This window comes from Glandiceps talaboti, chromosome 3, assembly GCF_964340395.1.
Source record: "Glandiceps talaboti chromosome 3, keGlaTala1.1, whole genome shotgun sequence".
Classification (NCBI taxonomy): Eukaryota; Metazoa; Hemichordata; class Enteropneusta; family Spengelidae; genus Glandiceps; species Glandiceps talaboti.
The window spans coordinates 18,994,933-19,011,002 of NC_135551.1; the positions used below are offsets into that span (position 1 = coordinate 18,994,933).

The 16,070-nt window shown below is 32.8% G+C and overlaps 1 protein-coding gene across 1 annotated transcript in view; it reads left to right on the plus strand.

Annotated features, from left to right (window-relative positions):
- Positions 1-9,131, plus strand: part of LOC144432538 (mitogen-activated protein kinase kinase kinase 15-like) — a 31,881-nt gene extending 22,750 nt beyond the window's left edge. Inside the window, exons 28-38 of the mRNA XM_078120767.1 lie at positions 192-330; positions 934-996; positions 1,357-1,435; positions 1,752-1,831; positions 2,381-2,486; positions 3,134-3,308; positions 3,975-4,067; positions 4,687-4,733; positions 7,073-7,149; positions 7,993-8,069; positions 8,995-9,131. Of these exons, the coding sequence (XP_077976893.1) occupies positions 192-330; positions 934-996; positions 1,357-1,435; positions 1,752-1,831; positions 2,381-2,486; positions 3,134-3,308; positions 3,975-4,067; positions 4,687-4,733; positions 7,073-7,149; positions 7,993-8,069; positions 8,995-9,070 (1,012 nt within the window). The 3' untranslated portion in view covers positions 9,071-9,131. The remainder of the gene's footprint in view (positions 1-191; positions 331-933; positions 997-1,356; positions 1,436-1,751; positions 1,832-2,380; positions 2,487-3,133; positions 3,309-3,974; positions 4,068-4,686; positions 4,734-7,072; positions 7,150-7,992; positions 8,070-8,994) is intronic.
- The last annotated feature ends 6,939 nt before the right edge of the window (positions 9,132-16,070 follow it).

A 16,070-nucleotide genomic window follows, 5' to 3' on the forward strand; every position in this document is an offset into this window, starting at 1 on the left:
CACACACACACACCTTCTACTATCATCAATATGTGCAGCTGTGTTTCAAACTTTGCACAAAAGTACATGTAAAACGTCAACACAGTCTCATAGCTTTCATGTTATTCTTAGGCTATATAAGTGAGGCTTTATCAAACTTAGCACAAAGGTGAAATCTCAACACAGTCTCCAAACTTCAAATCCATTCGTAGGCTAAGTGAGGCTTCAGCTACCACCATTGATACACCAATCACACCAGGTCCTAAAGATGGCAATGGATTCTACATGCTAAGAAAAGACAGTGAAAGAAGGCAGACTCTGTACCAAGTACTATCTGATGACCAGGAGGCTGTAAGTACTGTACTGTAACCATAGTAACTGCGAAACAGAGACTGTAAAATGTTGTCGTTGGTGGCAGTATAATCTACTCTTATCCGCAGAAAATAGAGATTGGAGAAGCACCAACAGCAAATGTATCATAATTTTAATAGTAGTATAATTTATATAATAACTTTACAAGTTTTTCATTGGCAAAATGATTTCTGTCATGATGTAAACATGAAAATTTCACTCAATACAGCATAGCTGACTTGCCTTCAAATAAATATATTTATATCGAAGTTTGGGAGAATACAGCTACCTGGATGTTACAAAAATCATCTTTAATATGTGTTTTGCATAATATTAGAGTTTGTTTTAGAACTGCAGTCTGTCCAACTACAGTGGTAGTCCAATTAGGAGACATGGACTTGAGATTGGTAAAACTGGGTGTGATAAAAGTCGGCATCTTTAATTTTATTTACCATTGTTTCTACCCTGAAGAAGACCTCCTGTGTCATGGTTGAAACGCCAGTAAATAAAGTTTTAAAAGTAGCCTAAGTACTTGTTCACCTCTTTTATTAAACTCAGTTAAGATTCAATACAGTGTGTAACTATATCATTTAATGTTTTCAGTTGATAGAGGCTTGGTATGGACGTGTACAAAGGGAGTCAAGATCACCGATGAAACTAGAAAAGGTAACTTTTGTAAATGTATGCTTTAAACTATGCAAATGTGTTAACCAAATATGTTATAAACATAAGAATTCTGACTGCACTGCTGTTATAAATGAAGTTTTGTATAGATATGCAAATATAGAGTAAAATTTTTGGTGAGATTTGAGCCATGGAATGAGAAATAGGTTTCAAATTCAAAAAAATATGCTGAGATGGCCCTTTCTTATTCCTTTAGCAGAATTCAAGTAAAGCCTCAAACAAAAAATTTGCATAATTCTGGTCCACATTTAATACTTATGAAGCCAATTACTGAAAAACTTTGTAAACTTTTATTACGTTGAATAAAAAGTTATTGAAGTTATTGAATTTTGTTATTTTCAGAAACATTTTGAGCAGCTTCTTGATACACTACGTCAGTACGTTAACACCCAGGAAAAAGATGCACTCCACAGGTCACTAGGTAAGACAGAGAATATGCTGTGATTAACAACCTTGTGTGTTTGAAGAACTTTCTCTCAAGATTCATCAAAAAGTAATTTTGTCATAATGTTTGTTTAATAGGGGGAGGGGCTTTTGACCTAAACGAACAATGTTTGTTTGTTGAGCTTGTGCAACATTGTGTGATGGTCCCTACTATAGTCTTAGTCCATGTAGGACTGCTAAACTGTCCTGTAGACCAGGACAGCAAGGATTTCAAGATATAGAATACTAGAATGATATTTTAATTATATGAACACTTTTTCTAACTTTGTATTTCTTTATATGTCTTATTACAGGGGATATGAAACAGGAGCAAAACCTAGGACCAGATGAGGTCAATGAACTTCAGTTAGTCTTGTATGTTTTCCAAGACTGTGTAAGTAGTTTATGATACATTTAATTTAGTCTGTCTGGTACTTTGTCTAGGAAGACTTCAAAATCTCTCATTTCACATACATGTACAACCAGTGACAGGCAAACAGGCAGTAACAAGCAGAACTTGTTACAAACAAGGGAACATATTAAACAAATTGATTAGTAGCTCTTGGCACATCATGGTGAAACAACAGAGACATGTATCACTTTTCATGCTTAGATAAGAACAGTTTTATGGCCTCTTTACATATACATTAAAGGGCAGGAGAACTTGAAATTCATTTGTAAATGTGAGCTATATGTCAGAAGGCCATAAAACTGTTCTTATTAAATGATGAAATATAATATATGTCTCAACTTTCAACATGCTGTGTCTCATGTTATAAAGTCCAGTTCATTTATTTACTTACCATGTTTCTAACAAGTTCCCATTTCTTAATGTTTACCTGTTGTTGTTCGTATAATATCATAATTATCTGCCCTCCTTTGCGATACCTTCAATGATATTCCTTCCTGTAATGATTTGCATATTTTTTTTCATTCTTATCAGGTGAATGAGATACTTAGAAGACACAGTGTAAAACCACATTGGATGTTTGCATTAGATAACATTGTTAGAAGTACTATACAGGAAGCTGTGGCCTACTTAACACCAGGTAGACATCATTTTTTTTAGTAAGACACATTTATAAAATGTAATATTTGAGAGTTTTCATTCGTCTGTAAGGTATGCCATGTTGGGGTGCCCTCGTGCATTAGCCAACCCCTTTTATGGAATGATCAAGATCGTTGAGGGAGTATCATACCGTCTAGGATTTAGTGAGACACATAGGATCAAATTTTGTATTTTATGGTCAGTTTCAGTGAGATTTGTAAAGTGATCCTACACTCATTAAGCATCCAGTAGATGGCATTTGCATATATGTCATGTAAAGTAAACACTTCAGTGATAGCCAGGCTGGAATGTCATCTTTCACATGACGGGGATCATGTCATGCCTGAAATCAGTGGCTAAGATCTAAATGTATACAGATAGCAATGATACAGGACAGTTTTTATCTGGTGCAGATTTTAGGAATAAAGTTTTCCAGTGAAGTTACTCACTAGATATTCTAAACTTCAGGAAAGTCGGTTCATGTTGTCATATTTCCTAACATATTGTAGAAATAAAGTTGTCCTGTGACTCACTAAACATTCTAAACTTATAATTCTTCTTATCCATACTTCATAAACTTAATTCATCATAACATTGACATATCACGATATCAGTCAACTTATTTTAACTTTGTCATATTTTTCACAGAAATAGTTCCGGATTATAATGATGGACCAGGACATGAAGATGGCCCAGCTGCTAACTCATCAGGTGTATCTACGCTGAGTAGTAACAAAGATCATGATAGAGAACGGTTCCAAGACAGAAAAACCAAGGCAGCTTTAAATTCACAGATTAGAGAATTATCACAGGAAAATACTAGGTCAGTTTTAAATTCAGAAAAGTTGAAAAATTATTTACTGTTATTGTATTCAATATATTCTGACTCACACATTTCAATGTGTAGTCTCATCCATGCAAACAAAAAAGTTACGTACACGCATGTAAGAGAAATTGTATGGGAGAAAGTCGGTCTTGTATATTAATAAAGCTGGTAAGAAGTCCCAGATTTTAGTTCCTGATGAAATGTAATAAATATTGAACTGTTTTCTCCTTAGACCAAGCCAAGAGCATGCCTTTTGGATAAACTCAACGTGACTAAAGTGATTTGCATATGGCCCCAATAGTATGTCACCTTTATGCCAAGTTTTAACGACATCAGCCATTGCATGTTGGAGATATGGCTCTAAATGGCCACATAGACCCCTTTGATCAGTAAAACACAAGATTAACAGTCCAAATTCAATGAGTACTTTCCTTCCTCTGAAATCAGGTTTTGTGTAAGTTCTTAACTCAAAACATAAATAATTTGAACAGTAGAAGTGTAACCATGTAAAAATCTGAAGTGAGCTTCAAAATTTATGTGTTCAGTGATCAAATTACAGACTCAGTGTTTTGGAAGATAGATGTACATGTAATAAGCATCCTGTATAGAATTGTGCGTTGCTATGGCAATGTCTGAATCATGTTCATATCAACTTATTTTCAGACTTATGCAAGAGTACATATCTTTACAACGAGAATATCAAGATGTACTTAAACTTCACATAGACGAGAAAAGACAGTTATTTCAACAATTTAGGTAAGTATTTAATGTGTGAACACTACAGCAGACAAGGAACTGTTATTAAATGTTTACTAGTGCCTTAAGAAATAACACCTATCATTACAAAATTGTTTTTCGACAAACATTTCAAATTTTAGTTGAAAATAGTATTATGTAACTTTTATGGTATGACACAAATTGACATGAAATGATAATGCTATAGAACTGTTAGTCTTGTAATAAGACTTCGGATCTGCACATGGAAGGCTGCTGAACAAATAAAATGAGGATTACAGTAACATCAGGCAAGCTCTCAACAGCACCTTTGTTGCTATGCAACCTATGGTCTAGATTTTAAAGTCAACAGAATTGCCTGATGGTCTAGCAGCTAGACCACAGCATTGTTGCATAGCAATAACTTTCATGTAAAGTTAAGACTGAGATAGAGCCGGAATTCATGGAAGAAACACAAAATGCTGTGATACAGGTAATAAAATGAAATAAGTTTGCAAACTCATTCCAGTTATTCTGTGAAAATTTTGAATACGGACAATCTATACATAACAAAAACTTATATTGTGAGTGTAAACAGTAAATAAAAAGTTAACAAAGTTTTCATTTACTAAAATGTTGTGATGTTTCGTCTAATTTCCAGACAACGGACAGCAGAAGAAATTCCCAAAGCTGATTCTGGATATACAAGTAAGATGGAATTTTGCTATATTCTTTAAATACCTTAATACCCCAATGTTTTGAATCCCAGGCTTTCAGATTACTACTATCTAAGCTATGAAGCCATAAGGATAATAGATAGGATCATTTTATTGTTTTAAAACCAGCTTTTCAATAGCTCTGCTAGATAACTCTTATTTTACACCCACATTTCAATCCTGCTTCAACATGGGCCTTTACATTTAAAGCCAAGTTTTTTGTTTTTTTAGACAAGTGAAAATACTTCCCTAAATCCACCATTAAACTAATCTAGTATAATGTTTAATGTCAATGTATACCTTCTATAACATTACAATTGTCTTCTAGTGTTGTTAGAACAGTTGATTGCATAGGAGGGGTTTCCCTGGTAATTTTTTATACGTATCATAAATTACGTCATTGCATCGTTTATATAAGTTATATCTTAAAACCAGGTTTGAGTTCTCTCAATTGTAAGTCCTGGTTTAATATACTTCAAAGTAGAATACTGTAAGTACCTTTAAATATGCAGTAAAAGGAATGTCCATAAAATGTAAAAACTCAGCTTGTGCCCCTTTAATGTATTGGTGGTTTAATTTACCATATTTTGACAATTTTTACCTATCATATCATTTCTACATTTTGCTTTCTGCAAATGTTGCCTTGGCTTTAATTTTAAGCTACCAGCTTGTTCTACTATTACGATATAGACAATTCCACAAAATGAAATAATGCTATGACAAAATACGCAGTTGCAATTTGAGAAGTCACTTGAATTGAAGCAGGAACAAATCTTGACTTGTTGAAATTCTAAGACGTGAAATTATGTTCATGAATATCATATTAAGAAAATATCATTTATTATCTGAATCAAAATTAGAATGAATGTATATCTTGGACACTGATTGCATGTTAGACCATTTGAGAGCATGTTATTCAAATACACTGATAGAAGTCTCTCTGTACTCTTTCTATTTGTATGTTTGTGGTCTTGTCATTTCTTTCCTCTACTCAAGATATACCTATTTACCCCTGGAAAAGAGCAGGTACATGATTTACAGTTTTTGCAGAACCTTTACTAACAAAATAACAGTGTTTAGAACATTCATTTCTTATTTAACTGCCATGCATGGACTAATCTATTTTCTAGGAAAATAATGCTGTTAAACAGTGGAGTCATTCGCCTTGCCTAGCATTTCCAATTTTCGATAGTGCAGTACATGCAGTGTGCATGTGCCCTCTGTTGAAAGACAAATATTTCGTTGCAAGTCAAACTGATAAAAAAATATAGGATTCCTTGTGAATCACCACATAATAATGATAGGAGAACACCGAATTATTGTGGGTGGGTCACAAGACATTTGTGTGCATCAGTGGCATGTGAATTTTAGCTTATATGCAAAAAAAATTAAAAAAATACAAGGTCAAGGGTCATGACCTGGGGTCACCCCAGGCTGAGGTAAAATGTCATGGGTGATGCATTGTGGGTAAACAATTTGTGTATGTGTAATAATATCAATATTGTGATGTAAAGCAAACAATTGCACAGTTATTTTGTGATTTGGCATGCCACAGTTCTGCAAACTAATGTGTTTTTTGTTTCTCTTACTTTCTTTGTATTGGAAAGTTTCTCAGATTGTCAGTTTCAATAGTTAAATACCACATAAATTGTTTAATAATCTAGTGAAAAGCACTTATAATAATATTCAATTTAAACAAAGACTGAGTCGTACTTCAATATATATGTATCTATATACAAGAAAGAACGTTCATGGACTCTAGATTCATAGTATCAAATCAGAATTTCTACTCACAGTCAAAATATTTTTTGGAAACAAATTTTCACTGACGTCAGCATTGTCAGGGTTGTACTGGGCATCGAAATTCATACAGCTGTATGACTCCAGCTCGTTTCATGTGTCTCTTCCAAGACATGTGATAACAACCCACTGTAGTACATACAATGTACATCCCTGATGATGCTGACGAGACATCAGCGAAAATGTGGGATTTGTTTCCAAAAAAACGTTGTGACTCTGTTTACTGTAATGAAGTGACTTGCAGATTTTCAATCAAAATATGTTATTTCGAATCCACAATAAGTTTTCCTTTAGAGAAATGAAAAGATTTGTTGCCATGACAATAGGAAAGTTGTAATACTACATGTACTACAGTGTTCCCTCAAGGGTTTCATAACATTAGAAGACAGAAAATGGAAGAAAATATTCTATCTTGTGTACCATAATTACTGTAGGTATATAAACACTGATAGAAGTTGTATGAATTCTTTTTTTGATTTTACGTATTTGCATAAAATGTGCTGACATCCGTCATGTTTTTATCGTTTGCAGCATCAGAACCAATGGCAGACAGGGATTTGATTGTATGGCTTGAATCAATTGGTGTGGACAGAGACAGTATACAAAGGGTAAACTATTAATTACAGTACAAATGGTGTTGCCTTTATGTTTCACTCATAGGACATGATTTTTTTAGGGTACAAAAGATAGACACATTTCAATTCTAGACTATCAATAAGAGAGACACCAAACTGACAGCACTGTCGCAATCAAATTGAAAAGTGATAAAGCATTGCTATTCTTTAGCAGTGCAGAATAAGAAACAAGGCTTCTGCTGAAAACATTACACATGGACTTAATTACTTTACATGTAATGGCTTCAATTGTTTACTTTACTAACTGATAATCAGCATGGTAACTACATTCCACACTGTGCACGACATCAATATACATTTGTAATTGCTTCTTTTGCATTTGAAGTTGTCTAAGTGTGTGTGAAAAGTGTCATGTCACAATAATGAAACACCAAAGCAACACCTCTTTTACAGTAAGTCATTTTAAGGGAACAACGGCGAGGCTGACTTTATCCTAGTTACATTTCACAATGCTTGGGCACCCAGAAAAAGTCAAAAAGTCATTTTCACCAACCCTGAATTGAGGCAAATACTCTAAAATAGAGTAACAGTTATGAAAATTGGCAAAACTGGTTTAGAAAATTAAAGGCCTGCTGTACATTGAGATGAGGCCGTATGGGAAATGAATAATGTTGGGAGATTTACACCTCTTCAAACATTGGTTACAAAATGATGAGTCCAACTGACAACAAAAAAAAAGAACAAGGTTTATCAATATTTCACATCCTTGGCGACTGAAACAATGTACATCTTTGTTGATAGAGTTCTAAAAGAAAAGGATAGCATGTAGTAACTGAGTGTAAAATGAATGACATGTTGTTTTGTTTTGTTTTGTAGTTTGTAAGAGAGGATTATACCAAACATATAGTCTTGGAGTTGATGACAAGAGAAGATTTGTTACAATTAGGTCTTAGGTAAGAGTTATTAGTTGTACTGGTTGCAGTATTTTAAAGTTTAAAGTTTATTTATTTTCTAAAGCACCTTTTCTATTTATTAATATTCAAACGCGCTATACATACAATTTTATATTCATTAGATGCCATCACTTATATAAATTCTTTATTTGCTGTCCGTGTGGAGGAAGTTTGTCGGTAAATTCAGAAAAAAACAAACACATTTCGTTTACTATAGCTCAAAAGTTCTGCACAAGGCCGTATTTCATACTATTGTAAATGGAAAGACAATTCAAATATTATCAGAACAACTAACCATATCTCTAAGGATTTGTTTAAGACAATCAAACTTTGGATTTTGACATTTATATTTCACCAGTGTAGTAGTTTTAGGTACAAACAGAACATGAATCAACAGAAATAAGGGAATTTTACATGACTTACCAGTTTTTCTGTGTTTTTTTTTTCCTGTCTTCCTGGTAGATTTTGATGAAATTTAAGGACAGCAAACCAAGTATTCAATTAATGAGGCCTTACATAATTATGTATCAGTGATTACTTGCACTGGTACGCATGCATACTAGTGGTGCAGTGCAATGCAAATAACATGCAAAAGACATGCAAATGACATGCAAATGACATGCAAATGAAGGTGCAATCATTCCTTGTACACAAAAGTATGTCATCACATTTACATTGCAGTATGATCTGGAAGTTTTCTGTTTTGATAAAGATACAGAACCCCATCATGACATGTGGGTGCCAGTGCGTGTGTGCTTGGGGTACATGTATTTGCACATACAAATGTGCATTAACACACATGCACAAAACGCACTCGGACACATTCAAACAAGCAAACAAACAAACAAACAAATACAAACACACATGTGTGCATGCATGCAAATCCACACCGTATCAACCAGGTTGTTTCTCTTCACTCCTCTAGAGGTGGAATCAGAGTAAGAATATGGAATGCCATTCAACAACATCGTTGTGGTGAAGCTGGTCCAAGTACAAGTTAGATGTTGGTGAAAACTTCACGCCTGAAAAACATTTTACAGAACTCCTAGTCCAAGTATATTGTAGATGTAGAGAAGATATCTAATAAGTATTGTAATAACAATTGAAAGTACTATGACTTGTCAGAACTATTATGCCCAGATGATTGGATGCAAACTGTCTTAAATCATTCCATAGTGTACAACACTTTATGGTGCTGGTCAGTCTCAAATAAGATAATTCTAGTGTTTTTGTGAAGGGTTGTCAGTAAAATCTATCTGGGTGATTCATTCATCTTTATACCAGATTTAGAACCCAATAAATTATGGTAAAACATAAGGAAACTACAGTGTTGCAGACAGCCTTTTGAAAGAGTGGGTGTGTCCCAAGACTTTCATTTCTCTGGGTCATCATTTTTGGGGGACATTATAAAAAAGCGCCAAATGGCATTGTAGCACAACTGTACAGTTTTAAAAATATTAACCCACATGCTGATCCATGCTAGATATTTGCTGAATGATTATGCAGTTGCCTATCCAACCCTATTGTTATCTATGCAATATACGCAATCATTTGGCTGTTGCTATAGGCGTGGTCGTGTTGCTCAACATATTTGCATACAATTTTAGTGTGTGTCATCTATGATACTTCACTTCCAAAACTGTGGGTCAGGTCCAAAAAAAATGTGTGTCAAATGACCCAAAAAACCCCTCTGGCTGCAACACTGAAACTATTGTAATTTTTACCACATTCCCCTGTCTGTTTTAGGGGTTCAGAAACTTTCGCAAAAACATTAATACCATGTATAGATGAGACATCTGAGGTCGGTTCTAGACTTATTTTGCAAACAAAAAATCATTTCTGTGTGAATTCTGTGATGTATCTATGAGATGTGATAATTGTGAATTGTTCAGATGACTTTATGTGAATATGTAGTAGCTATCATACCAACAAAATGATATCCTAAAAACCTATTAATGTACCAGGTACAGAGTTCTTTAGAAAATCTGCAATGTTAAAGTGGCCATATGGATGTGAATTTGGTATTTATTTTGGATTTTTATTTGATAAAACAGCTTCACTATGTTTTTCTACTTGAAAAAATAATGCGAAAGAACATATACCAAGTCCATGTTCATAACTCAATACATTGCAAAAAGATGCAAAAAGTGTAAAAAGTTTGTTATTGTACGTACAATAACAAACATTTTACACATTGTTTAATGTTTTGCCGTTTATTGAGATGTGAACATGGACTTGGTATATGTTATTTCACATTATTTTTTCAAGTAGAAAAACATAGTGAAGCTGTTTTACCAAATAAAAATCCAAAATAAATACCAAATTCACATCCATATGGCCACTTTAAGGTTAGAACAGTAAAACAATTTAGTATACTTAAAAGAAAAAAATTAACTGATCTTATACATCTTAAATGTGAAGTGATATAATTTTCACTGCAGTTCAGATTCATTTTGTTTTTGTTTTTTTATCAAAAACTCCACATGGCTTTTACTTTCTGGGACATTGACAACAGAAAGTCAATGTCATTTTTAGCGTAAACTTGAGAAGATAGGAAAATAATGACTGAAAAATGTTTTTTAAAAAGTTGTGAAATATGGCAGAAAATATTTACAGAGAAAGGATGTAATAACTGTGTCAAATCAAATCATGAATGTACACCTGCTTTATGTATATGTCATTCAAAATACTTTGCATCTAATTGATTGATGTCCAGATGGTCATAATAACCAATAGGAATCATCATTGATGTCACTGAAAATTTGTAGTTTCTAATTGGTTGATGTCTAGATAAATAGCCAATTGGAATCAGCATTGATAAGTCTGTCAAAGTTGTTAGCTTCTGATTGGTTTATATGTCCAGATGGTCATATATAGAATAGCCAATAGAAATCATTATTGATATGTCAATCAAAGTCTTTAGCTTCTGATTGGTTGATTGCCATATGAACGTATATAGAATAGCCAATAGTCCAAGTGCATAGCTTCTGAATGGTCAGTGCAATAATCCTTGCAAACCTGTGCAAGTTACTTAAGTATTAGTAGTGTATAGTATTTGTAGTGGTGGAAGTTTGTGTTCAAAGGTAAAAGTCAGTGTGTATAGCAAAGTTTTATTTTGAGTTGAGTGACCTTGTAAAGATAGCTATAAGCTGAGTATAAAAATTATGTGATGCCTATAAGAGTACATGTTGTCAATGCTATAGTACCAGTACTGTCAAACTGTTATGAAAGGCTTTATAATGTTCTGTCTAAGTGATATACTGTCATGTTGGATGTAATCCATGTCAAAGAATTCTACAATTCTAGTGATTATCACAATTCTACATTTGTAGTTGGGATGTCTGGCTTGAATGTTTGATACCAAGTTATTTGGAAGATCAATCTGACAGTGAGTGTAGTGACATGACTGTAGTATTCCATATAGCTGAATTCCATGACTGAAGTGTTACCATATAACTGAAGTGTTGTGATATGTCCATCAGTCTGTACTACTCCATGTGGCTGGAGTGTCCCATATGTACATTTGTCTAGAAGTATAATGTTCCATATGACTGAAGTGTTCAATATGTTCATGCCATGTGAGGTGTAACAAATTTAAACCACTTAGGTTCAGTGATTCAGTCCAGTGTCTATTTGATCAATCAGTGTTACATACATGTCCAGTGTACACTCTCAGTAATACATAGATACCAAGCTCTAGCGAAGAGTTCTATTCATGTTTCATATAGATATTTAGTCCCGATATTGAGTTCCCATATGTAGCACTGTAATACAGCCTTGCAGTAGTAGAGTATTTAAACTTCAACCATGGTTTTAATATCGGAAAATACTTTGGTGTTGTGTTCCTAGCCTGGAATCCCAGCGATTGGGGATTTTGAATTTTGATTTTGCAAGTATTGGGACGTAACAAATTCAAAACCCCATCCACATGGATTCCACCAGGCTATAGTGTTCCATACAGTTTATATATATAGTGTTTAGAAGGTATCGCAGATGAATATCATTTCACACTTGTTTCTCCATTACATGTGTATATCAAAATTTAAGATGTCTCCTGCCAAATCACTATACACGTTTTCAACCTGTGTTAAATACTATAATTTGCCGAGGTCTAAATCTACAACTGTGTTGAGGAATCTTGGTAAATTTGTTTATAAAGCCATGGATTTAAGACAAGATTTTTATATGGACGCTTAATACTGCTTGATAAGTTGATAAGTTTGTACAACATCCTACAACCTGTTATACTATATTCTGTTTTTTATTAAATTATGTAATTGTCATTTTGGCCTGTGTTCTAAAAACGAATAAACAGTATATATATAATGTTTTGTACCATGTTGTATAATTCTGGTGTTTGTAGTGGTAGACATGAACAATTACTAAATGATGTAATAATGCAACTCAGATCAGATCAGATCAGATCACAGATTTGTTTATTAATTTATTAAGTGTTGATAGGAAAAGTAATGTAGATATATTGTTAATTTAATGTCTGTGAATATAACATGTTTTTTTGTTGTCGAAGAGAATCTAATTCAAATGTTGCTATCTGATTAATTAAACAACATATTACTTAATAATATAGTTTAATAATTACTTATTAGGCAAGAATTTCCTGTTTGGCTCCTATAACATGTTTACCATTACCAAATATGGACATCCTTGCCCTTATCAAATATGGACATGCTTGCCATTGCCAAATATGGACATGCTTGCCATTACCAAATAAGGACATGTTTGCCATCACCAAATACGGACATGTTTCCCATTGAACATATTGTAATTCCTCTTAGAGTATACAGATTATCATTACAATTGTTGTCAGAGACCACACCAAATATGGAAGTCCATGACATACCAAATACGGTAGTTATTCAGAGTTTAGATTTATTTCATATAAATAATTCAGACAAATTTGGATATTATATGATTCTCAGACACAAAAAAGGTGAACGTATTAACAGGTTTCGTAAATGGTTAATAATATATAAATTGTAGTTTCAGCTGTGGAAAGGTAGCAAATGTTCACACAATGCCATCAAGTTTTCCTTTCGAAATTATGCTAGATTTTCAAATGTTTTTTTTTTATATAACAAATACTTTTAGTTTATTTTTTGATATATTATTGCATAGTACTGTAATAGTTGCATTTCTGTTTTTCCAGAAATTTATTTTACTTACTTATTTTTTGAATGCCAACTGAAACTTGTTTTTATGCATGGTTAAATAGTCTAGGTCAAATGGTAGAAAAAGTTGAAATCTAGTGATTTGAAACTAGTAATAATGAGTAGAAAAGTGCAAGTTTGCGGACAAATCTGAAGTTTAGTGTTTTTTTAAAAAAAACAAAAAAAACTGAATAGAACTCTTTGCAGTTGTGTTGTGAAAATTTTTTTGTGTGTGCATAATGTGTTCAGTTTTTTAGTAATTACAGGTTGTGAGTTGAATCACAAGAGAGGTAGATTTTTAGTTTTATCCATTTTATTTCTTACAAAAAATGCAAAGGTTAAAAAGTTTTGTCATGTTTATTTTTGAATGTAGGAGAGTTTACAGTTTTGTTTTCAAAAATTAGCAATAAATTGGTTGGATAAACTTTATATAGAATACATCTTAGTATTTCAGTATACAAGGGTTCAGTAACTTGAAACCATTTTGTCTTGGTGGGGTGATAGGTCAAATATTTCAAAACTATCCAGTGTAAAATGTTTCAGTAAACTTGAAACCATTTTGTTTTGGTGGGGTGAAAGGTCAAATATTTCAAAACTATCCAGTGTAAAATGTTTCAGTAAACTTGAAACCATTTTGTCTTGGTGGGGTGATAGGTCAAATATTTCAAAACTATCCAGTGTAAAATGTTTCAGTAAACTTGAAACCATTTTGTTTTGGTGTGGTGAAAGGTCAAATATTTCAAAACTATCCCGTTTGCTTGTGACTTTGTTCATACCAAATGCTACTGCCATTCTAGGGATTTCAGTATTATTTTGTTTTAATACACAGATTAATTGCTTTGTTCATTATATTTTTTGTTATATGTTCAAAGATGTCTGTGAATGAACTTTATATCATAAAATCAAAATATCCAATTTACAGGTATTTAACGTAATAATTTCAAAACTGGTGTCAGATTATTTGCAAATATCAAACTACTCGGTGTCAAAATACTCAAAAAAACCTTCATTTTCGTTGGCACAGTCAACATCTTTTCATTCTCAGATTTCAAATTTGTTTTCAACTGATTTGTATGTAACAGCTAAATAAGATCTATTGTTGTTTTCTTTACAGTTTTGAAAAACTTATGTTGTTACTCCAAAATATTTGTCTAGATAGTTATAGAAGCCACTCTGAAGTCATGTGTTAAAATTTTATAAGTTCTTTAATTGTTTTCTTTTATCAGCAGTTTTTATTGTTGAATGATACATTTTAGATAGTACTACTTTGGAAAGCTAATAGTTTCAGTTTTCCACGGTAGTTTTAGTTTTTTTAGAAAGCTTATAGTAGTAAGTTTTCCATGATAGTTTTAGAGTAGTAAGTTTTCCATGGTAGTTTTAGTTTCAGAAAGCTTATAGTAGTTAGTTTTCCATGGTAGTTTTAGTTTCAGAAAGCTTATAGTAGTAAGTTTTCCACAGTAGTTTTAGTTTTCAGAAAGCTTATAGTAGTTAGTTTTCCATGGTAGTTTTAGTTTCAGAAAGCTTATAGTAGTAAGTTTTCCACAGTAGTTTTAGTTTCAGAAAGCTTATAGTAGTAAGTTTTCCACAGTAGTTTTAGTTTCAGAAAGCTTATAGTAGTAAGTTTTCCACAGTAGTTTTAGTTTTTAGAAAGCTTATAGTAGTAAGTTTTCCACAGTAGTTTTAGTTTTCAGAAAGCTTATAGTAGTAAGTTTTCCACAGTAGTTTTAGTTTTTAGAAAGCTTATAGTAGTAAGTTTTCCACAGTAGTTTTAGTTTTTAGAAAGCTTATAGTAGTAAGTTTTCCACAGTAGTTTTAGTTTTCAGAAAGCTTATAGTAGTTAGTTTTCCATGGTAGTTTTAGTTTCAGAAAGCTTATAGTAGTAAGTTTTCCACAGTAGTTTTAGTTTCAGAAAGCTTATAGTAGTAAGTTTTCCACAGTAGTTTTAGTTTCAGAAAGCTTATAGTAGTAAGTTTTCCACAGTAGTTTTAGTTTTCAGAAATCTTAAAATAGTAAGTTTTCCAAAGTAGTTGTAGGTTTCTTGGTCTATCTTAGCCAATCTCCTGTGAATCAACTTTCCTGTAAAATTGATAAGGTTTCTTCAAGTTATGAATTTACTACAAATTCTAAACACTGCATGTTAGAGAAAATTTTCTTGTAATCTTTAGTTTAAATGAAGGTAACAGATGTTTGTAAATAATCGTATCTCATTAAAGTCAGTGTTTACATAAACATTAAATAATGCCTTGCATTGGTGAGGAAGGGACGACGTTGATTACATTTTTCTCCTCCAAAAAATTTAAAAATATGAAAACATTTAAACGGATATGTGAGTTAAAACATGTAAAATGTGACTTTGTGATGTATATTTCTGAGAATTGAACGTAATAAAACTTTATACAACAATACTAGTATCTTATGATTGAATTTGTTTAGTATTCTCATTTTTAAAAGGTGACCAGCAGTGTAGGAAATACAGGGCTGTAAGTAGGTTGGTGAACAGCTGTGTAGGTGGTGTACACAAGCTTGAAATTGATTCTTCACAGACCTGTATTTTCTACACTGGATTCACTAGACACTCCGAGCATCTGCCAAATATTTATTAAATGAATGCCATTATAAATTACAAATGTAGCGTCATATATGGTGGGTGTGCTTTGTCACGTACAACACTGTCTTTTGAATAAGTTACATTGGGAATTACATTTACAGCAAAAAAGTACAACTGATATCTTCAGAAACAACTTACTAGTATGAATGCTTTAGAACCTTAGCTTGTGTAGCACCTACGAAGTATAATACTCATTCACACTCAAGAATAGTAGGAGTGTTTAGG